This window comes from Drosophila gunungcola (genome assembly GCF_025200985.1).
Source record: "Drosophila gunungcola strain Sukarami chromosome X unlocalized genomic scaffold, Dgunungcola_SK_2 000050F, whole genome shotgun sequence".
In the NCBI taxonomy this organism is placed as follows: domain Eukaryota; kingdom Metazoa; phylum Arthropoda; class Insecta; order Diptera; family Drosophilidae; genus Drosophila; species Drosophila gunungcola.
The window spans coordinates 530,968-557,037 of record NW_026453194.1 but is presented as its reverse complement, the minus strand read 5'-3'; the positions used below and the strand labels follow the sequence as shown (position 1 = coordinate 557,037).

The 26,070-nt window shown below is 40.8% G+C and overlaps 2 protein-coding genes across 11 annotated transcripts in view; one reads left to right on the top strand and one right to left on the bottom strand.

The window, feature by feature from the left end:
- Window positions 1-26,070, bottom strand: part of LOC128261102 (uncharacterized) — a 92,080-nt gene that overhangs the window by 19,095 nt on the left and 46,915 nt on the right. For all 10 annotated transcript variants that reach the window (XM_052994562.1, XM_052994558.1, XM_052994557.1 and 7 more), the window contains one exon: window positions 14,529-14,575. The gene's annotated coding sequence lies outside the window, so the exon portion shown is untranslated. The remainder of the gene's footprint in view (window positions 1-14,528; window positions 14,576-26,070) is intronic.
- Window positions 20,400-21,461, top strand: LOC128261106 (uncharacterized). The gene has a single exon (XM_052994569.1). The coding sequence runs from the start codon at window positions 20,570-20,572 to the stop codon at window positions 21,434-21,436; it is 867 nt and encodes a 288-aa protein (XP_052850529.1). The 5' UTR covers window positions 20,400-20,569; the 3' UTR covers window positions 21,437-21,461.

The following is a 26,070-nucleotide window of genomic DNA, read 5'->3' as shown; positions in this document are numbered from 1 at the left end:
CAATGACAATCTTTTATTTTTTAAACGGAGAAAAACAAATAACGTTTGGACATTCGGGCATTGATGTCTTTACTTGACATCTGTTAATAAATGTTTCGTTAATAATAGTACAAATTTAGTTGTTAAACTTGGCTTAATCAAATAAAAGTGCCAATGAAATTAATTTACAATTACATTTTAATAGTGTATTAAGGAAGGTATTTCGAGGACCCAGAACTTTTCAAGCCACCCACCCAAATAAACACACTCTCAAATCAAATTTGTTACAAGGCTCGTAACACTCGAGGGTTGAGTGCCTGGCTGATATGTTTTCAACTAACTGACTGACTGACTCATGCCTGGCAAGGTGGATATATAAAATATGTACTACGTCGACTATAGTATACACACATGTGGGTTGGACACGGGGGATGTTTTCGAGGGGGGTGTGTTGAATGGGTGTCATTGTCGCCGGTGGCAAATGTGCTGCTTACGGGCCTAAGGGTCCATTAATAAAATGAGTTGGGCATAAATTTCCATTGGCAGCGGTATCCTAAACTCCTGAATTGATGGGGAGCAGTGGGAGGTGGTGGCCTGGATCGATTGAAAAGTGAATACTCCATGCAGCCCCACACGACAATGCCAACACCTTTAAGCGGCTTAGGCAGACCCAGACCCAGACCCGATTCATCCGATTTCTTCTTCTCACATTACAAAAGCCCTCTTCATTAGTTAAGCCCCCTTCTTCTGCACTGTCCTCGTAAACGGATCGTAAAATTTAGCTCTCATCTTAATGCTAATATTATTTTGCCAATTTTTCCTGTGCATGGATGTGTATGTGCCTCTGTTTGACTGACGATAAAGTGTTTTGGCCATCACCTGAGCTGCACAGTCACTTGGCTTTGCCGCATTCAGAGCTGCTTTTCTTGGTACTGCCAATTCCGGTCCGGCTCTTTCACATATCTCGGTGCGTGCTGAGCTGGTTTTATGGCACAAGTTTTCAGTGGCTTAGTGCATATTTAAAATTGGATACATTCAACCTGGCCGAATCGTCTCCCCGGAACGCGACCCATCCCCAAACTGCCTCATCTCCAGCCCCCCGAAATTCCCCCCTTCGAACCAGCATAATGCCGCTTTGAGCTTGCAGTATTTAAACTGATAGCGATGAAAGTTCTAGCACAATGTGCGAGAATGGAACTGCACTGGAAGAAAATGAAGAAAGTCGCAATTAAATCGGAGTTATTTTTTAAAACTCTAGAGGCCTTTAGTTTGGATTGATTTTCAATGTCCTCCTTAAATAAAGCACTTAACTTCTTGTGACTACCAATAACTTCATTAATGTCTTATGGCATCTGTTTTAAATTTACTGACTGAGCAAGCTAGAAAAATTGCCACACTTCATATTAAACAACTTATAAAAATGATGTGTCTTCTTCATATTACAAGACACTTATCACAACAACAACCAATTTTAGGGATTATTTAATTATACGCAGACTACTATTCTATAAATAATTATATATTAAATTTTTGATCAGCAAGAAGGGCGAAATCAAACTGTTAAAGTAGAGCATTAATCTTAAAGCACTGCCATTAATCTACATGTAATATTATGCTTATCCAACCAAAGTTTTTTAGAGCAGTTCTGGGAAAAACCAACATGATGGCCAAAATTACTCGATTTAAATTCTTGTTGTTAACTGCTTTGTTTTTGCTTTCAGAAATTACAAACATTATATTTAAATATTTACATTTTTGGTAAAACAAGAACGCAAATGGCTCGCTTTCATGCCTGATATACAAACGCAGTATTGTCACCATATTTACAGATTAAAATTGAATATTGCACACTTTTAAAGTAATTTAAATATGTTAATTTGTTATCGATTTATACATTCATATGCACACATACTTGTATTTGTACAATTTTTATTTATCGTATTAACTTGATAACTTATTTTTAACCACAACGTGTATTGACATATGAACGATGGAGGCAATAAAATGTTAATGCGTTGTTTGTATTGCTTTTAAGCCATAGCTTAATATTTTTTTCTCTGTTGGAAAAAGGACACCCCCTTTTTGGGTGGGTTAGATGGGTTTTGCAGTGGGCGGTGGTTGTGCTTTCGCTGTCAGTCCATTATCAGTGGGGCTGCAGCTGCAGCTGCAGCTAAAATAGAACTCAGCTTCAGCTGAAGCACATGCAATCCATAAACTTCTCCAGTCGGGGGTTCGGACTAATGTGTTTTTACGGTGCCACCCCCCCTTCCCTCCTCCACTGACACACATATAGTTCCATACTATACCATGCTATATTGCTGCCATACTTCATGTTGGGCTTTAATTCAACGTCTTCGGCTGTCGTCGCTGGCTTCAATTATTGGTGTGCTATTCCAGTCACGTCCCATCGTTCGTGTCTGCTCTTCCTCTGGCCCTCTGATTGTTGCTATATTGCTATATGGCCCCGTTCCTTCCATAACTTTTTGTAACGATTTTTTCGCAGCCCAAGCCCAAGCCCAAGCCCAAGCCCAGGCCAAGCCATGCCAAATATAAAACAACAGTACCAAAAATAGCTGACGAAATTTACAACAATCGCACGCCCACGAGAAAACGAACACACCCCTTTTTTCACGGCCCCATTGCAATTTGTGGCAAATTTCCACCCGTTTTCAGCCTTGTATAGTTCCAGTTTCAGTTGTGCAAAACATTTCTGCTTGTTTTTCGGTGGCAATAAAACGTTTCGAATTAACGTTTGTTGCCAGCAATTGGGACACAAAGGGATCGAGGGGGTTGTAGCTTAATGGGAGCCTTGAGAATGCTTTATTAGCCGGATAAACTTTATTAAAGCGTGAGTTTTGCCGGCGAATTCCAATCATGCGTCGAACGAGTCCTTCCGATGGGATTTGTTGTCACTTTTGTTGAGAAAAGTCCTGCAACAAATGTATATTCACATTTGCTTTCTGCGCAAATCAAATGTACACAAGAAATGGGAGACAAACAATTGGCAAATGAAAATTTTAAACTATACAGCCAGACTTTTAGGAGAGTTTGTTTTATTGTTATTTTGCATTTTCAATTGGAGCTTAGTGGTGGCAAAAGTTTGGGAATAAATTAGTCACATCCCATATGCAATTAAAAGAGGTCTAACTATTTTTGCTGCTGGTTTTTGTTCCCAAAAAGGTATTGATATTATTTTTATAGAGGAAAAGATTTATGTTTGTAACCACTACAGGCGTGCTAAATTCAGTAATATTAAATTTGAATCACACTGTGTGCACTTCACTATGCTATACCTACTATATTTAAAGGGAAATATATAAACCTTTTTTAAAATATTTAATTGAGCAGACTCCGAACCTGGCCACCAAGATGTTTTACCACATCAGCATTTTAAAAGTATCAATTGCGTTAAAAAAAATTAGGTAACATGTAATTAATTTTAAAAAGTGGAGAACAGAAATCTGGAGAAATGTTTAGCTTCGCAAGCCTTTAACTTCACTTTCTTAAAAAGGGAATTATAAATATGCCATATCAAAGGAGCAGACTTCTTGACAAGCCCGATGAATCAGCTATCCATTAGGTCTGCTCGACAGAACGCAACTTCATTAGCAGCTTCCCCTTAAGTCGCTGACGGATGGACCGCTAATGCTGGCACACTCTCGCCTTTCCCGATCCCGATTTCTCAGTTGCCAGGACAATTAACCCGGGAGAAAGGCGAAGGAGGCGGAGAAAGTGCGGAGAAAGTGCGGACAGACCCGGCGATGGACGGCAAGTGTGAGTGCGAGTTAATGAAATGCTGGCAACGCCGACGACAATTGGAATAAATTGCTGGTCCGCCCGACTGGCTCTAGTTCGCCGGGGAAGGTCTCGAGGAAAACCGCAAGCGAGTTATGGCTCTCAATGTGATTGTCATTGCGATGGCCATTGGGAGTGTGGTTTGGCATGTTGCATGTGGCGTGTGGCATGTGAGAGCTGGCGACTCATCAGGCAGAAAGCCACTTTATTCTATTTCCGTTTCCGGCTGTTGTCGCCAGGCGTCCTCCACATCCACATCCACCTTCACCTCCGCCCACTGCCACCCAAACTTTTCTTGGCCGTGTGTTGTTCTAGTCAAGCTGTCGAGTATGTAATGTGTTTCCGCTTGCCACAAGCTGTGGCAGCAAGTGCGTGCCAAGCAGCTGCAGCTCCAGTTCCAGTTCCAGCGAAACCAATGCAAACCCAACACAATCCCAATCTCAGATCCATGACTTGGGGCGTAGTCAGCCTCTAGAAACTCTGGATGTCAGGAAAAGATATAGAAAAAGCTAACCGACTCAAGGATAGTCTACCCCTTATTGCACTATTTTTCAGCAAATAGCTTAATTTATTGTGTATATTATATATAAAATATATATATAAAATATATAAAATTGTCCATTGTCATGTTGTATCAATTGCTTGCATTCGTAATTTTATACATAATATATATTATTTTCTGACAACAAGACCCTAAATTATATATGGTAAACTAGTGAATTTCATCCACTTTTAAAGAAGAAGCGGTTGCTATGATTTTATTTTACAACTTTTTGTTTTAGCAAATATCCAAATATAGGGAGCAATTTCGATATTATTCAAAAAATGTCGATTAGTACAACTTGCTTAATCTTATTTCATAATTATGTAGATTTCATTTTCTAGCTTCCAGCTAAATAAAACCTTCGGAGAGATACCTTACAAACTCTGATTTACAGTCCTTTCAACAACATAAAAAGCACGGCACTAAATAAATTTTAACGTTTGCAAATATGGCCCGATCAAAACTCAATTGGCCCTGGCCAAGTTAATAAACTCTTACTTAAGAGCTGCGGGTGCTGTTCGAATTCATGGACTATGGATCATAATAAAAGCCTTTGATATTTGAGCACATTTCAGCCCAAACAGGTCTTTTCCTGATCATAAAACCCCCAAAAGACAAGCTCGTGCTAGTAGGAAATATAGCGCATATCCGATTCCCAAGGCGGAAGGCGACGTAAAAAAAGGCAAAAGGGAGGAGGTGCGAGTTTGGATGTTGCAAGTGGCTGAGGCAGCCACGCCAAACCAACAAAATGACACTCCAAATGTCAACGTCACCGCGGAGGAAGTGTGGCAAACGGGGCCAGAACAGAACATTGTATATGCACAATAATGATGGCTCCGCTCCATGTCCCCATTAGTCTGGCGTCTCCCGCGCCACACGCACATGCACATTTAGTTGCAAGCCAATCCCGGGGCACGCATTTTTACACTACGGATGGAATGAAGACGTTGACGGAGGCGGCAGCGGCGGCGGCAAGATATATGAGCGTTGCATGAGCCAGCAGCCAAAGTTCTTGCAAATTCCCCGAGTTGACACACTTGGAAAAATGTGACTGGCAGAGAGCGATTCACTTTGCCGTGGATTTGTGTCGTTTGCCCTGGGGATTGTAAAGTGGAAAGGCACAAATATGAATTTAATACGATTATCCAGTTTGCAAGACATGTGGCAGATAGTTTGTTTGCTTCATAACGTTTTATTGGTACGTTGTTTGGAAAACATTTGAAATTAATAATAATATTAAAGTTATGGATGGGAATAGTTCTATTATTGCTAACGACTTGTATTTTTAATTGATGTTTTGTAAAAAAAAACAATGCTCAAAATCAAATTAAAGTTAAAACTTATTTCTTCAAATTTAAGTAAGATAAGTAAGTAAGATAAAGAACAACCATTTATGTTAGTTTCAAAAGGTTATTTTAGAAACAGAAGGTCTCCAAATCGAAATATATATATTAATGTATATATTATATATCTCGAAAAGTAGAGATTTCTGGGCAGGGGTTGTTTAAATAAAGTATTTTAGGAGATACTTTATAAAATGCATGCTTATTTTGATATTTTAAAGGGTCTAAATCTCATTTTGTAAACTTCGGCTCTTCAGTTATTTAACCATTGTTACTTCTTGACCTAAATAAAGTTATTTATAAAATAAAAATATATATTTAAAGAACGCTCTTTTAGGCTAAGAAGGATCTCATGATATCTGAGTTAGCACATATAGTTTCTTCTCAGTGACTAAGTTTTTGGTCAGTGCTTGGGATTTTGTGATAAGTTGGGATTGCTGAGACTTATGCATCTGAAGGCGTTGGGCGAAGACGAATTGGGCACAGAGTGCCAACTGCAGGGATAAGCGGAAAGAGTGATGGCGATGATGCGGAATCTGGGGCAATGGGTAGCTCCATTATTCCGACGCCCTTCCCCAGTTTTCCCTATTTGCCAATGCAGTGGGGTCGGGCAGTCAAGTCAACTCGACGCAATCTGGCCAAGTATTTTCCAATCTACCACTAAATGCGCTTAATAACTTAAGACCCTGTCCGTGTTTCGACACTCTTCCTCTCCATTGCATACTTTATGAGCTGGGATTATGGTCATTAAGGTAGCCGGCGACCAGCCCACATATGGTACATATATGGCATATATATGGCACATGCTAGCAACAGTTGGCGCTCATTTCGTGTGAGTGGGTGGAAGTTGCAGTCTTGGATGGGGTCTCGCTTTCCGTGTGGACCACAAAACGTTTAGCGTTAAGCCGGCAACCAGCATGGGGGTTGGAAGGGAGGTGTTGTGCTCAATTATGTTTTTGGGGCTCCCGCCGAGCTGAGAGTCAAGTGGTATGTATGTCCCTGGCTTTGTCCTTTATCCTTTATTCTTGGCACTCGGACCAAGCCAACTTTTGAGGCAACGTCATCGATGAGTCACAGCCACTCGGAGGGTTGAAGGTTGAGTTCTAGTTTCGGTTTCGGTTACAGTTTGAGCTTTGTTTTTGTTTTTCCGGCCGCTCGTTTGCCAAATTAGTTTCGGGCTAAGCTGGCGGGGCAAAACTTTTATATTTAGACCCGCTGCCCACAACCACTACTACATTTTCATTTCCATTTCCACTTCCACCCTCGACAAAGTGACATGGGCCACCCCAAAAATTATCTGACAAAGGCAACCCGTGGGGCTGAGGACGAGTTCAATGACACGACAACGAGGAGATGGCTGCCTATTTAAGTGTTAGGAGGGTTGGGCTGGCATGGCCAAGTGAGTGCCTTTCTCTTGCTCTCTTCTTGGCTTTCTCTCCCTTTCTCTCTCTCGCCCTGTCTTCCACAACTTTCCCATTTTTCTGAGGGGTGCTGGTTCCGCCCCCACGTTGATTGAGCCTCACAAATCGATTTCCATTGATTGATAAAGCTACCAAGGCAGCGCCGCAAGCAAAATTCGATTCGGAGATATAAAGCAACGATGTGGGGTATTATTACTTTTTGACTTCTTTTTAAGCAAATTTTTATATTCATTTCGCTTATCCTAAAAAGGGTATTACAAAGTATTACATTTTAAGGCAACTGTATTTGGGACTTGGTCATCTTAAATATTCTTTATTCGTAAAAAAAAACATGCATTAAAAACCTTTAAACCAAATAATATAGTTAATTTGGCAAGATAAAAAAATGATTTAACTATGCCACATTATATATTTAAAATATATAAGAGTCCTTGGGACGAAGTTCGTTTTTTTATTGCATACTTCTGGACTCCTTAAGATGTGATTTCAAAATCCCAGCGATTTCTGTGGCATCCCCAATGTGTTACATATTTCTTTAACTGTATGAACTGCGGGAGATAAATAGCCTAAGCCATACCGTTTTCGAATGAAATCGGAAGGAGGGTCCAGAAAGACCCCGGGTATGGTCAAATACTGTGGTTAACTCAATGCACAATGCGCAATCACGATAAATCAATATTAAAAACAAAGTGACAAGCAAAATGCCACGTGTTCTCCGCAATAGGTACTGTGATAAAAGATACGAAGCACTCTAACGAAAACCTGAGGGGAAGAGAAGAATTGAAAGGCAATGGAGGCAGAGCAGGGAGCAAAATAAAAACATTGTACAAATATTCAGAGCACTTTCCACATTCATTTATTAAGCAAACAAACGGGGGGTCGAGGGGCAGAAGGTCGCCCCGAAGGCGGCAAATGGGGGGTGGTGGTGTTCGAAAGCATTAGGTGGGCGGATTCAGATAGCGACAGGCGTCAAAGGTCGGGCCCCTTATTTATTTCCAATTCCAATGCCGTGCCATTTGTCGGGCGAATGTTTCCACACCCCCAATTAAACAAGCGAACGAGCAAACTGGAAAGTGGGTGCAATAGTGAATAGATGCAAACACTCTGATTAATCTTAAGATGCTCAAGTCCCAGTATATTAGAAAAGTTAAAATAATATTTTTTCCCAAGACTAGCTTCTATATCTGGCAACTGTCTTAGTCCTCTAAAAAGTTTATATCCATAAAAAAATTCTTGCTAAGAGAATATTTGGTGCTATAGTTATAAAGTGTAGTTCTGACTATTTTTTAAGTTTGGAGGCTAACGCAACTTTATTTAACTTACAATTTTCACAATTTTGTGGAAAAAAAAATGTTAACACCTGAAATTAACATTGTGAAAACCATAATTAGAAATGTAATTTACTTAATTCCTGGTACTGAAATGAAAGTACCAAATCGATCGGAAGGCTTATTTTAAGAGCCAGTACAAGGGAAAGGGGAAAACTTTAAAGGATTAACAATACAAGACTGCTTCGAGTCATAATATAGTACATGATTTGACCACAACTACAACTATAGTATATCGGGTCTATCGCTTCCACTTTCTCTCCCTTTCTCTGCGGCTTGCAGACGCCATTGGCGTTTTCCGTGAGCCAACGGTTTAAAGAATCGCCCAAAGGCACGTACGAAATGCAGGAACGGGACAAAACGAGAAAAATCAATGGAAATTTATGTGACTCAAATATCAAACATTTTTATTTCCCTTGTCCTTACCATCGGCCGTCTGCCGCAGTATGGATTGCGATATTTTCAACAATTTTTGTACATTTATTTGGGTCCCGCCCTGGAAACCTACGCGACTGCAGCGAGCATTGAAAATTCCCCAAGAGGCCACTGTGCGGGGCCGATAGCCAGTTTAAATTCGTGTGCATTGTGCATGCTTAATTGAGTTGTACCCTCCTCCGGGCTGGCACTTTTCTTTTTCTTTTTCATTTTCATTTTCTTCCTGTTTCTGTTTCTGTCCCTGTTCTTTTACCCTACATGTGGGCGGGATTGGTGGTGGGCGTGGTCACACGTGGCCCTATGTGTGTGCGCTTCAAACAGTTTATCGAAAAAAGCATCCCCAAACCCAAACCCAACTCCACCTCCAACCAACCGAAACAACCCACTCTGTTGATTTAGCCCTGTAAAATGTCCTCGGCCCGTAAATCGCGCACATCGCTTCAGTTGATTTCCATGTCACTGACAAAACACAATTTGCTTTCGCCTTTTGTGTACATAGCTAAATTCTAGATGGGCTATTTCATTCAGCATACAAAACACAGCATCGTTGCAGGGTTGGGGGTTCGAGCAAAAAAGGTTTAAAGGTAGGGATATGTCCGCACTTGTGACTGAAGAGGGCGAGCGTTTGAACAGGCCGACAGGCCAGCAAATAACATGGCCAAGATGATATCTTATCTCAAGAAATCCAAGGGGTGTTGTCACACGCTCCATAGGGATGTTGTTGGAAGAGGAACTGATGGGCACTATTAATATGAAGAGGGGAGAAATGTAGCTAGCTTCGGTAAGCTCAATTATATCCACCCTTTCAGATAAATGTGCTATATGTGAAAACCGACGAGCTTATGCCGATTTTTCTAGATTTTCATATATTTTGGCCAGCGGCAGCTATTTGAGATGGTGCTTAGACTCCCACAAAATTTAAAATATTTAATTAAAACAGTGATACACTATATATCTCGATTGAATATTAAAAACAATTAAGTTATGCCGTTTATCCTATTTCCAAAGGTTCTTTTAGAAGAGATTTATCGTGGTAGCTTTACAACTGACTGACTAATTTGCGAAAATTTGTTGTTTTTATCAAAAATATAAATTGTTTATCAACAATCGTTTCCTTACCTGCGTTAAAAAATGTTAACTAAATTGAATAAATAAAGCTCCATGCAAGGGTATAAAATGAAAATGATGAGCTTTAGGGCTGGTGATCAAATTTGTATTCAGCTGTAAGCCAAAAGGCATTGTCAAGGGAATTGGCTTGTTAAGACCAAAAAGTAAATAAATATATGTCGTTTGTTTAACAATGAAGGGAAAGTAAAGTCAATTAAACAAATGAAATTGTTGTAGTCCGGTAAATCGAACAAACAACAAAAAAAAAGAAAGCACAACGATATTAGTGCCTCGAACATTAAATACCTGGAGTTCACTGACTTGCTTATTGGTTTGCTTAAAAATAATTGGAGAGCAAAACTTGAAAAACTTGAAAAGGCAATTGCAAAAATTTCAAGTCTTAAGTTTTTAAACTGAGCTTGTAAAGGGTATTGAAACTGACGAACAGGCATGCAAGGCTATATATATTTTGTACAGTCCGAAAAGTCACCCTTTGCAGGAATTGATATTCCCCACTGTTCGAAAAGTAGTGGGTATAAAAACCCATTACATTTATTTAATCAGTGCTATTATTTGCTTTCAATGTTAATAATTTGATTCTATTTTAAACCGATTGCTTTGGGGATTTGCGCAAGTAAGCAAAAACAATGCAAAGGGATTTAAAGTAATTTAACAGATATATATATATATATATATATATAAATATAAATAAATATATATATATATATATATATATATATATATATATATATATATATATATTTAGGGCAGTGCCACGCTATAAAATACATTTGAATTATGCATTTAGACCCCTGAAGTATACCACAAAGGGTGGGAACAAAAGTTAAGATAAACTTGGCAGCGGCCCTCAGAAAAGTCGTATACCCCTTGAACCCATTCCGGGCTCATTGGTGTCACTTAATGCTTTCGGAACTTACGAGCCCTTTCATCCATATTCATCAGGGCCCAGGATGGGACAAAGCTGCCCAGGACAAGCAACAGTTCTCGGGTTGAGTTCATAAGGCGAGTGAGAAACTATTTTTATTAATTTTACAAATGAACGCTTTGCTTTCCAATTCGATGTGGCTCCAGAAGCGACCGCAATAAGCCTAAATTCCAAAGCCCACAAGACCACTCCTACACCTCGCCATCATCATCATCATTATCATCACTTTCATCGTTTGGCGTCGTTAGGAGAAAGTTTAGCAGGCCGCAGAAATGATTGCTGTCACTGATAAGGCGACTGATGGTTGGGCGTTGGGGTTGGCAAATGGGAAATGGGAAACGGGGGGAAAAGTTTATACTACTACTTTCGGTTTTAATTTCGCAAATTGCATTTGCCAATGTTATTTATTCAATCCACTTGCTTCTTTTGACCAACGAGGAACAGGTGCAAGTGGCTTCGCCGCTTGGACTGTCACATCCTAGCGATGAAGCTCGTTTATTAACACGATTCTGGTTGCGCGGCTTGCTACCATATAAAATATACTTGGCTGCCACTTCAGTCCTTCTACTCCTTGGATTTTCCCCCATCAACCAGCTCTAATCGATTTTTGATGAGATTTTTGTATTCAATTTGGGGTTTGATACGTAACGAGGTACGCATCGCGAATGGTGGCAGCTTTAGGGGGGTTTCAGGAGGGTATCAGGGGGGTTTAAGGGAGTTTCAGGAGAGTTTTGGGATGTGTAAGGGAGTTTTAATGGTTTCAGGGTGTTTCAGGAGTTTCAGGGCGTAATAGGGAATTTTGGATGGGGGAGATTGAAAGTTTCCCTAAGTGTAGGTATAAACGGGGTGTAGCTCCCGAGGAAAGATGAAAATTCAAAGCTGGGGCAGGAAGTGGAAGTGAAAAAGATTAGGGGGAGGGCTTAGCTGAACACTGAACGCTGCCAATGACATAATTCTGCACCGCTTTTGTTTGAATTGCCAATGGAAGGGGCCGCTAAAGCGAGGCTAAAATGGTCGGAGAAACTGGCGGGAAAACTAACCAAACGCCTTCGGCGGTTAAGTAAGAGCAAACGGATCTTTTTTTGTTTGGCTTGCATTCGCTTTAGCTCGATTTGATTTACGCAGTTGCTCTCGTAACTGGTCTAAGGATTCTCTGCAATTCACTTTTACCAGCAATGACCTCCCCCAATCCGCCAGGCCCTCTTATTATTTTTAGGGATTCTTTTCAAAGTGTGGGGTTCTTATGATTCCTTTAAATTTTCTTGGGGAAGCTCAACTTAATGTCGTTGTTGGTTTTTTTTGTGGAGTGGAAAATAAAATAATAAAAACAAATTCTAAAGGATGTAAGGTTAAATTGTAAGTTTTGGCCTAGGCTCTCTTACCTATTTTACAATGTGTAGGTATATAGTTTTTATTTTCAGTTAATTTAATATGACGTATTAAACGTTCTTCTTTCTCTGAGTGTATGAAAATTCCTTGGGAATGATTTGTATGGCCTTAGTAATGGAAATAGGTCACCAGTGCGTTTATCCCTTATCCATCGATTTCTGTTCTCCTCTCGACCGTAATATTCCACGCTGTCTATCACACAATCCCATCTCGTTATCCCTTCTTACTACTTCTATTTTTTTCGCCATTTTTCCCATCTTTCGTCAGTGTCGCAGTCTTAGTTTCGCATTCGTGCAAATCACATTAGTCGGCGTTGAATCTTGGCAAAAAATCAGAGAGCAGTGAAAGACTGATTGAGCCTGAACTTCGCAGATAGCTCAACTCAAGGATCCGCCAGTCCTCATGCCACCCGTACTCCTTTTCCTCATTGAAATTGGCAATTTCGTTTTCATTTAACGCTGACGAAATGCATTTCCTGAAATGAGCAGCGAGCAGGACGAAGCCGGAGATGGAGTCGTGAAAAAGGGTCAGGGGATGCAGGATGGAGGCACAGATGGAGAAGCTGGCACAGGAGTCCACTCCTCTGGCTTTGCGCAATGTCAAACGCTGCAGGGACGCAAGGACGCAAGGACGACAGCCGGAAGTGCAGTACGGCCACTGGGCAATGGCAATGGCAATGGCAATGGTAATGGCAATTGCCAGGGTCAAAGGGGCACATTAAGTTTAAAACATTGGCATGGACTTGAGCCCAGTGCAGTGCAGCCGGGTGCTCTGCTTTTTTGCAGCAACATAAGACGGCCGGGCCAACATATGTCAAATGACTGTCATTTCTCGTATCCCGGACCTTGCCAACTGATTAAGGCATTCTGGCTAATTCCGTTGCACCTGTGACACGACACTGAATGCACTTTAATTAGTCTGCTCCTTGTGACTTTGACAGGACGATAACGAATGGATGAAAGGTCAGGCAAATACGGGTTCAAAGTCAATTGCTGTCCAACATAATGTAAATGAGATAACTAAGCCCTGTGAAGCCTGTCTTTAATGGCAAGAGCTTCAATGGTTTGTGTTAAGCAAATAAAATTCAATAGTTTCTGATGCGCAACTAATGGATACAAGTTTTTTTTGTGACATTATACCTTTTATCAAAAAGGGATAGCCTTAGTTGTAAAGCAATGCTTCACTTTCCCTGAATTTACCGGCAAGAACTCCTTGGGCTTGGGTTTCGTAAATAATACGTGATAGTTTCTGATGCGCAACTAATGGATTTCAGTTTTTATTTGACAAAAAGACCTAAAAATAAGTTAAAATAATCAAAAAGGGATAGCTTTTATTGAATTTTTCCCGTCGTTGATGGCGCGACATAAAGGGTTTTGGTGTCGTAAATAAAATATGATAGTTTCGAATGCCCAGCTAAAGGATTACAGCCTTTTTAAGACTTAGAAATATTTTGAAATGGTTAAAAATAAATAGCTGTAATTAATTTAGTCCCCTTGATAGTGGATAACTTCTTGCACACTAATGATACCCGTCTAATCCGCTGACCTTTTTTACTATAAGTGTAATAGAACTTTACGTAAATAATTTTGGTTATTTCACGCGATATTTATCAATTTTGGTATTATTGTGCACTTCACATTTTCTGGCGGCGTCAAAGTGTAAAAATGCACAGTTTTATTTGCACGGATTCTTTCAAAATCACCTATACTCCCAACTCAACTATTAAATTGCATATAAAGTATTCTGATCCCCCCATTAGACATACAAAAAAAAACCTGTTCCGCAGTTGGTTTCCATTTCAAACCCTCGTTGTTCTTTATTTCGAGTGGTCTTAAGTTCCCACCTGACTTTTCAGAATGCAAGCTTTAATTCCCCTTCAGAAGGAGCTGCATAAGTTTTGTTCGCTTCGCTTATCTTCAGCAGAAAAGGGGGAGAAAGAGATTTGTGTGGCTCAGCTCGAACTACAACCTTAGTCCTTAGTCCCCCCCATCTGACCTCAAAACTAAATCGAAACTTGCAATTGCAGTTGCAGGACAATCTCGGTGTTATCCTTCCGTTGTTGTTCCTTCCTCTGGCCGAAGTTTGTGCGGCTCGTAAATTGGTGAGTCGGGGAACACAACAATTCAAATAGAAAACCAAATACGTTTCCGATCTCAGAATCGAATGCCAGTTCTCCATACGCGTGCTTGTCATTTGTTATTTATCTTTGGGTATGCATTTGTGCGAGATGGGCAAACTTACCGAAAATCCTCGAGTTACAACATGAAACAAGTCGATGCCGGAGACACCTGTGTGAGAAAAAAGCGCAGAGGAGAAGAAATCCATTAGTACAGTGCTCGACAGTTCATTATAGCCCCCTCAAACCTCCCCCAAAAGTATTAATGATGCAACTGTCAAAGTTTTCGGGCAGAGACTGTACCTGCTAATGAGGCAACTCCAGATTCGCCAGGCTCTCCCTATATTTTTTGGGTAAATTGAAAAGAATTAATGACAGCCCGGTGGAGTCAGGTGTAGACTTTTGCCACCGCGTCAAGGACAGGCCAAACATATCACGTAAAACATTAAAATGTTGCCCAGCCAGCAGAGGGGAGAGTGGAGCAATGAGATGGGCAAACAATGTTTGCCTTTGCCAAACGGAAATGTTGTTAAGGAAAATGGAAAAAAGTAAGGGGAGCGCAAAAAAAACTTGGAATGAATTAATAAAATGGAGTGCGGTGCGTTGGGGGTGGCAAAGAAAACAATTAAAAGAATTTATTGCTCCAGTTTAATGAATTTTCAGCTTGTTTGCACGCACACACATGCCAAGTTCCTGGGTTGGGAGGCTGCCAGCTCGGCAGATTCATTCAACCATTTGATGCATAAGGGGACTAGAGCTTGAAGGTTAGAGGCTCGAAGGCCTAAAAATGGCGCCACAGGTGTAAAATGCTTATAAATCTGCGGGCCCTTTGTCTGCGTATGTGTGTGTGTGTGTGAATGAGAACGAATGTTATTGTTGAACATTGCTTAATGAAGTTTTGTTTTTTCTCTCGTCCAGAATTCAGGATTTGAGCAGCTGCTTAGACAGGAATTGATGGGCAGCCAGGAGATATGTTGCAAAGAGCGAACAGAGATGAGCCAGCTGAGACGCAGTGTTTACCGAAATCATTTTTAATGGTCCTGATGAAATGCTTTTGTTTCGCATTTATCCACCTTGGCCCTTTTTGTTTTGAATTTATTTGCGCAAAGGCAATTAAGAAAGCTGCCAGGAGAAGCCAGTGTTGGAATGAGGTGCGACCGTATCAGATAGTCAGATGGTGTCGGTTCAGTTCCACCTGCGAAAATTTAAGCCCCAACTAGTACTTGGAAAAAAAGAAAATGTGCCTTTTAAGCTATACATTTTGTAGAAAAAGTACTAGGGTTCGGAATTTACTAAAAAGAAAGGTGTCTAAAAGTATACAATGAAAAAATAACGTCGTTTTTCAGAATGCATCGCAAGGACTTTTGTACTCAAAATATAATGTTGCATACTCTTAAACACCTTGTTAAGTAATGTCAACATCCTAGTTACTTCTTTGGCAAACCCGTTAATATGTTTTTTAATTTAAATATTTTAAATATATACAATAAAATATACATAAATTTCCCTGTATAATAATCATATAATAATCTCCATTTCAAAACCCGCTATAAATTCGAACAAAACTATTTAACCCTGTAAAGAAGGTGTCTCTATGACTATTTAGTCCACTAGTACACAAGCTATCAATATAATTAAGATTGGCGCAAGGATGGATGACATTTCAACAAATTATTGATTCAAAAATTAAATTTCTTTTTAATTGCAAAAGACATTGCGACAAGGTGCATTTAAGAATAAAAGGCAGAGTTTCGAAAATAATCGGAAGACAGATCAAATTACAAACCGGGGTTTATGAACATAGCTTTTCTAGTCGGAATAGTAATTGTAAAGGCCAGAAACTCAAGCTTAGAGACAAGAACGTTATAATCGGCTAGGGATTGTTGATGAAAAAGCTTGTGAGCTGGTATGCGACGCTTTTTCGGCTTCTTTCCAGCCTTGGTTAGTAAGAAAAGGGGCAGTTGGTGGGAGGAAAATTGAGGCCTGAAAGTGAATAGTGAACGTGGACAGGAGGGCGTATTAGGTGCGGTCTTGGCGTCTCCAGGCTTCAATTATGGAACAATAAACAATTTGCTTGGCCCTTCCTTGTCATCTTTTCCGTGTCCTTTTTTGCCTGGCGGCTGCTGTTGTGCTGCAAATTGGCTGCGACACTCGACCCCCTGCCCTCCATTTTCAACCACTGCCTGGCTTGTTGTCACCGCCATTTTGCCGGAAGCAGATCTTTGATAATTTTGTTGTGCCACCTTTTATTTCATTTTATACCATTGCAAGGTATAATCATTTCTGTGAAAACTTTACAAGGCAGTAGAGGACACATTTCTGACGCTTCAAAGTATTCAGAAATAAGTCTATCAGTTTTAAAACTATAAAGATACAACTTTCCCAAAAGTCTTCGTTCTGATTCAGAAAGTATATAAGTCAGAACATTCCGAATGGGACGACTATAACATAAAGCTTCCAAATATGAATATATTCCTTTACTATTTCATATAGCCAGTTTTGGCAAAGGTACTAGTTTTTTAGATCTAAGTAAGGTAGAAGGTGTTTGAGAAAATAAGTACTTTGTTTAGGTAAAAGGTACACAATTTGTCAAGTATCTAGGTAAGGTAAAAACTAATTTAATATTTAATTTTTCTATTGGCTGCAAGGGTATTCAAACACCCGCTTGCCGACATTGCTTCCTATCTTGTTTGTTTTTCAATTTTCTGGTCTGCTCCTGCCAGCATAACTTTGATAGCATACAAATTTTAATTCCGTCTGTTTTGGTTTTTGGCCTTGCCTTTCAGCGGCAGACAGCAGATCTCAGTTCTGCCCACTTTCACTGCACTATTCTCTTTTATTCCATCGCCAGCAGGTTGTTAATTTATTGGAATCCAGTTTGAGCTTGGCAACTGTTCGCAGGGCAACGGCTGAGGGAACTTGGCCTTGGCAGCGGTGTGTTGTATTGGTTATTGATTCGGTCATGCTACCTATTTGGCATAGAAACCAACCCACATCGTCTTTGATTTCCCTGAGTTCAAATTTCTGAAAAGAGCCGTACTGGCTTACAGCTAAAGTATTTAGAGCCAGTAGTAACAATTGAAATGAAAGCTTTGAAAACAATAAGCCATTTTAAGTCTTCTTATGATCGTGAAACATACTAAGCAGCCTACAGAGCACACAAATTAAAATGGCAAACAGTTGGGAAATTGAAAGCTTGTATTTTATTGTCATCCCAATTGATAGCAATTGTTCATCCTTATATTATGTATTAAAAAAATAGAGGATATAAGTGATAAGACTTATGAAAACTACGAAAACTAATTTTTAAGTTAAGGGCCGGATTTTTTAAAAGGTATATTTATTAATGATTAAAAATCAACTGTGGTTATTTTAATATAATATGGGCTGGGAAAAATAGTTTCAATAAGCAGATATGAGAATGCAAAGGTATTTTAAGTTTTTTTCCCTTTATTCAGTGAGAATAAATGGCTTGTGCTCATTTGCTTTTTAGAAATTTGCGCAGTAAAATCCAGGCCAAAGGCAAAAGTCAATTTGCCAAGGTTGTCTGACTTTGGTGAAAAAGAAGGAAAAAAGGAGAACTACTCGTAAATCTTTGCACTTTTCACTTGGCACTGACCACTGCCTTCCTCCCACTTTTGTGGCCTTAAATATTCATTTGTCGGAGTTGAAAAATTGAACGATTCTCGATTTTCGATTTGGATCCAGATTCGGTCGTTTTTTTTTTCTTTTTCGAACAGTACAGCTTGGGTGTGAACTAAAAAATGTCCGTGTGGATGGGCGGTGATTTTCCCGGTCACTTTTTGGACTTTGTAGTGGCCCGATATCGACGTTGGCACAAGCATCGATGAGGTGAGGATATTAAGCCTTGATTTATGCAACGATTTCTTTGCGCAACGTGTTTATCGAGCGCCTCTCAACACAATATTGCAGCACAAAGTGCTGTTCTTCAAGGAAGTGAAAAATAAAAAGGAAAGTTATATACAGGGCAACCTCTTCCAAGTTGAACTTTGCAAAGCCTCCAAAATTTATCTCAATACCCCACTCTTCATGTTTGATCTCTCTCAGCTCGGGCTGAAATCTAAAAAAAAAAAATTTGAAATTGCAATGTAAATTTTAATTTGTGTCAGCAGACAAAAAATAACAATTAGCTATGTAGTTTTCTATTTTCTCTTAAATAACTATTGTTTCCACATACTAGCTATAAAACCTAGGATTTTAAAATCATTTATAAATGTGTCTAAAAGTATGCTATGAAAAACAGTAATTGGTTCTTCACTAAAAATCCATCGCACTTTCGTACTTAAAACATGCGGCTGCATACTTTAAGAAGGTTATAAATGGTGTTTTCCATACATTACATTTTATTCAACTGTTAGAGTTGCTAAAAATTAAGTTAACTTTTCTTTACTCGTATTAAGAACACTCAAACGGGGAAAACATTCCTTTAGGTGGACTAAACAATGAAACCCTTATTTTGCTTAACACGATGTTAATGGATTTGTTCTAAACATTTATAAACAGCCTTGTTTTGAAAATCATATAATGCAAAATGCACCAAAAACTGAGGACACTTTACAATATGCGCTGGATTTAACTGCTGGGAGACAAAGAATGAGATTGAGATGGGAAAGGCAGCTAGTTGCAGATGGTATATGGCATATGGGATGTGGTTGAATGCCTGGATGGCTTGGTGGCCTGGTTGGTTGGCTGCTCCCACGAGTGATGAATGCTGCGAGCTGGAAGCTGAAAGCTGGGAGCCTACAGCTAAAAGCTGGGCGATTGCATTTTACTCAACTTAACTGGGGCGCAGGATAACACACAAGAGTCTGCCGTTGTTGCGGCCTGTGCAGATGTTGCAATACAGCAACACAGCCATACAGCAATACAGCAATACGGCAATACGGCAATGTTGCAAGTGAGAATGCATCATTAAAGCAGGAAGGCCACGTGTTGCTGGCGGAAGGAGCGAACGGGGCACTCGAGCCGCAATAACCCACTGGGAAATGGGTATACCACTCTCGGCGGAGGGGAAACCATGTGGCAAATGAGGCTAAAACACAAGTGAAGCCAAGCGAAACCAGAAAAGACGTACTCGTTTCGTCTCCATTTCTGTCTCCATCTCCATCGCCATGTCTCCATGTCTCCATGTCTCCATTTCCTTTGCCAAGTGGCAGTGATGGATAGATGCCGGCAATGGATGGAACAGGACAGCAGTCAACGTTCATTTCCTAGCCAAGAAACTAATATTCAAGCCAGGAGTAGAGTGCAGAACAGCGAGAAAGATGTACATGCTGAAAGCTGTACGCCCGACTGAATTTGTTGAAACAGCAAGATGGAGTTATCAATGAGCCATTTCGGGCAGGACATGTGTATTATATAAGACATGGAAAATATTAGTGGTTTCGTTTCATAAAGCCATTTTAAGATGTTATTTTTATTTTGACATAAAATAATTGTATTGTATATAATAAATTTTAACCCCTTTTCGATTAAGTTTCATCGCTTACCTCATTTTGTAAACTATAAATGTTGATTTTACTAATTTTCATACTACCATCACACTTGCTAGTTGAATATTCCAAAACTATAAAAATAAAATATTTTGACATGAAATAAATATATTAAAGATTGGCTGAGATTTTATACAATAAGTTTAAGCCTCCTTCGATTACATTTCATTACGTACTTATTTTCTCAAAAAATTTTAATGAAAATTTAATCAATAAATGTTGATTTTATTAATTTTCTTATTTATGACATTATTATATTCATACTATTTATCACACTTGATAGTTGAATATTCCGAAACAAAACTATGTGAAGCAAATAGGTGACTACTACATTAAATTCCAAAAACCAAATGCTTACAAAAATGTTGTCGTTCCCAAGTGGCTAAATAAACAGAGAAAATTGTAATTTTATAAGCCAACCAAGCCAGTGCCATGTATTTTTAAGAATATTTACCGACAATTTGTCACCTGTGTGGCACTCTAGTAGGATTAAGGACACGCCTCGGGTCACGATGACTTAAAACGCTCGGCACAAGCAAAACAAGTGAAAATTCAGGCCGAATATATCAAAAACTGTCCAAATCTCAAAGTGATTTCTTTTCTGGGTGTTCTTTTTCTCGTTTAGTGATTCTCGTGTTTAGCTGGAAGTTGCGATGTCTAAGCCCACTCCGTACACTTGGCGAAGGCCGGACTTCCCCGGCGATGGCAGCGATGTGTCCTGGAAGGATCCCACCCTGCTGGTCATCTGCCAGAAGGCCGACGTGGACACGGCAATCCAGCCGCTCCTGCGCTCCCTGAAGCAGCCCTTTGCACCTGGCCTGGTGGTCAGTGTCTTCGTGCACGAGACGATGCGCGAGGGCTTCTGTGGGCGTGTGCGCGGCTCCATGGAGCACATGCACCGCCAGGCGGCTGGCCACGCCCACTACCGCCAGGCCGTCGAGATGGTGGACTGCCTGCGGGCGGAAGTGGTCGGCATGCTGACGCCGGACGACATCCGCTTCCGGTACACGATGGCCCACGACTCGCCCATGATCGTGTGCGAGTTCGACCACAGTTTCTTCGGCGTATCGAGGCCCTGCGCGATGGTGACCCTGCACACCTTCCGCCACGCCTCCGAGCTGCCCCGCCTCCTGGCCAGGGAGCGGGTTCCGTTCGTAAGTGGCGCCATCTGGGGCGCTAAGATGGCCACCGTCTACGAGGCGGCCCTGTATTTGGACCTCGCCGTCGTCTACATCAACTGCCAGGGGATTCCGCTCACTCCCGTCCAGGAGTTCCTCCAGGCAAAGCAGCCGCACGTGGTGCTGGCCAGGTACCACCACTTCGAGGTGATTCTGCATGCTGGCCAGCACCGGGTGATTGTCTATCCGGCCAAGGTCATCTGGGAGCCACCAGTTCGGGAGCCGGCGGGAGCTCAGGACCATCCAGCCTCGCAGGGTACCAAGGACATCACCCATGGGGTGGCAAAGAGTAAAAAGCGGGGCCACACCAAGATTCGTCTCACATCGTTCTCAAAAGATTAAATAAAGTGCAGAGTAATGAAAGAGTAACTATCAGCGAATGTTTATCTATTAAGCTCGCTCTGTAAAGACTTGCCTAAAAGCTTTTAAAATCTGGAGAAATTGCAGGCTGCTTAAAAGCTTGTGTATCAATTTTGCTACAGCTTTGATCTGGTCAATGACCGATTGTCTTGATTGTAAACTAAACTTAAGTCTTTGTCTGCAGACATTCTGAAAATAGTAGCCAAATTGTAAAGTATTCCGATAAACGTATCAATTATTTTTAGTCAGGTCCATCTGTCCTCTAATTTGGCTCTAAATAAGTCAAATCCTCAGGAATAATACAAATTTGTTGGTAAGTGTAATTAAATTGGTAACATTTTGATTTGACCATTTTTTAGCATAAAATATCTGATTACCAAATGCCAAAAAGAATTGGAACCAAAAAGTGTAAGTCGAACTGTTTTGTTCTTTGTTTTGACTGGCAATTTCACAGGGAATTTTATGATGATCTCAGTGAGGTACGACATTCCATGTTTAAACTATTATTTGCAGGGTTTTGGGCAACAAATCTAAAAATTATTTTTGGGATCAGGACTTTTGGCTACAGTTTATAAGAGTTTGTTGTATTAGAGGTATATCTTACTTAAATTACTAATCTTATATATTTAAAACATTATAATTGCTTTACAATTTGGAATAGTTTTTTTTTTTTGGTCAATACGATTAAGACTCGTTGATCATTTGTAAGTGGTATCTGTATCCAAGTCTTTCGTTTTTTCTCCCCTTACCCCTCTTTCAAATCCGCAATCGGGGCCTTCAGAAGCGTCTCCAAGCCATAAACAACAACCGACGCGTATGTAAGTGGGCGAGAACACAGAAATAGTTCAAGTGCCTACATTCGGCAAGCCAAAGCACTTAGTCGTGTGGCGCCGCTAGCCCTAGAACCACCCACCAACAACCACCCACCACCCAACACCCATCTCGCTTAACCCACCACCCACTTTTATGGCCGCTCCACATCTATCCGCGATTTTCGCAATGAGTTTCACTTAACTTTTGCGTCACTTAAATGTAATTTGTCGAACTTTTTGGCGCAGCCTTTGGGCTCTCTGTATATGTGTGTGTATGTGTGTGTGTGTATGTGTGTGTGTGTGTATGGGGGCTTGGCACATTCACATTGGTGTTGTATATGTGTAGCTGTTGTTGCCGTTGCCCATTCGATTGCATTCGCTGGCGGCATCGCTTCGTTCGCCACTTTTGAGTGCATTTCAGTGTAATCAAGCGCCCACTTCACGAGTACCCCCTCCCCCTCCCCCTCCCCCAATGGGAAACCCCCATTTTGAAACCCTCACTCTGTTGCAGTTTCATGCTTTTTAGCATTTCATCATTTGTTGCCAGCTTTAGCCTGCCTCTCTATTTTTTTGTTCACCATTTCGATTTTGTGAGCCTACAGAAAGCAAAAATGGGGAGAAAGTGGGTCTGTGGGGCGGTGGGCTTATCCCAACCCTCATGCATTGTTTTCATATTTGCCACCCCCTTTTTGGCGCCTGGCCGTGTTTGCGAGTGGCCTTTTAATGCAGCCGCTTAGCGCGCGTGTTGCAACTCGAGTTGAGTTGAGTTCAGTTGGGTTGAGTTGAGCTGAGTTGTTGCCGCCGTTCTGTTTCCCCTGCCGCTGGCAACGATATTCATTATTTATTTCGCTGACCCAGTTGCCGCCGCCTGGTCCATGCCCTGACCCAATTTTTCCAGCCAGTCAGCTTGCTGCAGTCCGAAACGGCGCGAAAAAAACAACGAACCCTCAGCGATGCGACATCCTTTCGATCGAACAGAAAGTCCAATCAACTCGGATAATCACTTGGCTTGGGGAAAAAGCAACATTTCAAACGAAACATGCTTCAATTTGGACATGGTTCACAAGGGCTCCATGCAAAACCAGGCTGATTCAAACTTTGCCCTCTGTAGCAGGAGTAGTACTTAAATACAGCACTAAACTTTATTTAAGTTCATTCCTTATTTACATTAACTAGATAATTTTGTTCTTTCTAGCCCAGCTTTTTGGTTATTCGATATTAAGATTCCTTATTTATTTTGTCGGTATTAGACACAAGAGACAAAAAAATAATCGACACAATTATTAGCAACAAACTGTGGTCAGTTAATTAAGAATAAGATAACCAAAATCAAACATATCCCAGATCTATTTATTAACCACCACTTAAACTGTCCCTTTCAATCGAAATACAATACTGCAAACACGGCTGCATATGCTGCTCAATTTGCCCTAGGAGCATTGACTTCAAAGTTGAAGTCTTTGATCTAAGACTCAACTGAGTGAAGGAGCAACAACCATTGCCATGACACAAGTTGGCAACGAAACTCTAATTCTCCTGTACAAAAGAAAAAAATTACATGATTAAGGTGAATGCTGGAAGAGGAGTAATGCTTGGAAAGAGTTCAAATCGGATTGAAAGCTACTCGAATGAACCTGGAGGCAGATCGGGACTGGGGACTTAGTGCTTCGAGGAGGCATCCAGCGGGAATTAAAGAGGAGGGAGCGGCAAGAAAATTGGATTGGATGGACAGCATCAAATTGAGTGGAAGATATTGTATTAGAGGGGATAACACGACGGGTCATGTGGGGCGAGATGACTGCCTGGGACAGGACAGGATAGCTGAAGTCAGAGATGAGCGAATAAGCGAAATGAAAATGACTGACTGCCAACGAATCCAACTGAATTTATCCAGCCCGTCCTTTGCAAAGCTCCGCTCGGGGCAACGAGATCCTTCCTGGGACAATTACAAAATTTAGATTATGTTTTCCTTGTCTTTTTTTTTCATTTTTTTCCCCTCTGTTCCTGCCACAAACAATGCAGGCTGAATGGTGGAAGTGGCATGGGCTGGATGGCTTGGTGGCATGGTGGCTTGGTGCTGATTGACAGGAAACAACGCCAACAAGTTGTTGACGGCGCTGCCACAAAAGGGGCGGCATGGGCGGAAGGGGGCGTGGTGGGAGCAGCTGTTGCCCAAGCCGGTGCTGAATTAACTTGCATTGTATGAGGGCAGACAAAGCCTCTGGACGCCTGGCAAAAGTTGGAGGCAAGACAGAGGATACTATACCTTAATATACAAAAAGTGAATAGGACGGTGGGAATGTATAACTGAGGGGCAGCTGCTCGGCAACTTATGCAGCGAAATGTTTGCATCGTTCGCTGTCATTGTGCTACGGCGTTTAACAGCACCGTCCCGCCCACCTTTGCAACTTTTCGACGACCCTGCCCCCGGTCACATATTCCGTTGCATCTCGGAAGTTCGCACACTTCTACTTACAAGGCACACTAAGTTTGCTTCTTCATGGCCTGCACTGCGAACAATTTTCGATTGTTATTAGCTATGTGTGTAGTTCGTGAAATATATTTTATTTAGTTTCCATTTTAACATTCCTATTTTTTAAATGATTTGATTTATTTGATTTATCTGGAAACGATACATTTATGCTTGACTTTTGTCCCTTAAATATAAGTTTCAATTGAAATGTCAATTTAAAATGTCCGCATGTGTCATGATTTACATATTATTTTAGTCTTCTGCCTTTCACAGCAAATATTTGATGCAAATAACTTCTAAGCATTTTCTTGGCTGTAAGTGCTCTCTAAGTATGTTTAAAATACCGTTTTGATATGTTAGGAGTGTAATTTGAAAGATTTCTATTTGACATTCTGCTCTTTTAATTTGTTAAAATAGATAAGCTGTAGAAAAAATGTAATCATCATCGTCATGAATAAAAAAATTGAAATATGCTTAATGGATAAGAAACCAGAGAAATAGTAAAAGTTTTGAAATTCCTCAAAAAGGTGACCAAAAAGGTGACTTCATTCTTAGATTTTAGATTTATACACCTTTTTGACCGATTTGTGGAACGCACTATAAAATAACGTCAACTTTCAAAATATAAATGGATTTTTAGATTTGAAATGTATACATTTACACGCCTTTTGAACTTATTTGTGGCACCTACAACTTTAAATGTTTGAACTAGTTTTCTATGGCATACAAATAAGCATTTAACCATATTATAATACCATATGCAGGGATAATAACATAAGCAAGCAGCATGGACAAATTCAAAAGATTGGTGGGGGAGGGAGTCAAGTGCCAATTGTGATGGAATTTATTTGTCGGTGTGTCCACATTGATGCTCGGATGCCGACGCAGTGCAGCCTGGCAGCCTGGCAGCCTGGTAGCCTCCTGGAGATAGCTGGCCAAGTGCTGGCCAATCCGCCGTCCTCGAGGAGGAGTGCCCACCCGGCTTCCAAGGACTCTTCTTTCAATAGCTTTTCACTCGGATGGACCGGCGAAGGTGAAATCGGAGGAGGACGTGGTCGTGGGTGGTTGGTGGTGGCTGAACGGAGGTTGGCAGGTAGCAAACTTCTGCTCCACCGCCCATGCCGCTGGCCAGGTGCTGTTGTCACTGTTGTACGGAAACACTACAAGGATAATGGCAGCGGCAACAAAAACTGCTCCCGAACAACAATGAGTGGCTGCCATGTTGCAAAAGTAATTCAATTTGACTTTTTGTTTTGAAGCTGTCGAGTGGCACAAGGGATGCTGCAGTACTCGAGGATTGGCAAGAACAACGCCAGCTGGCCAAGAAACTT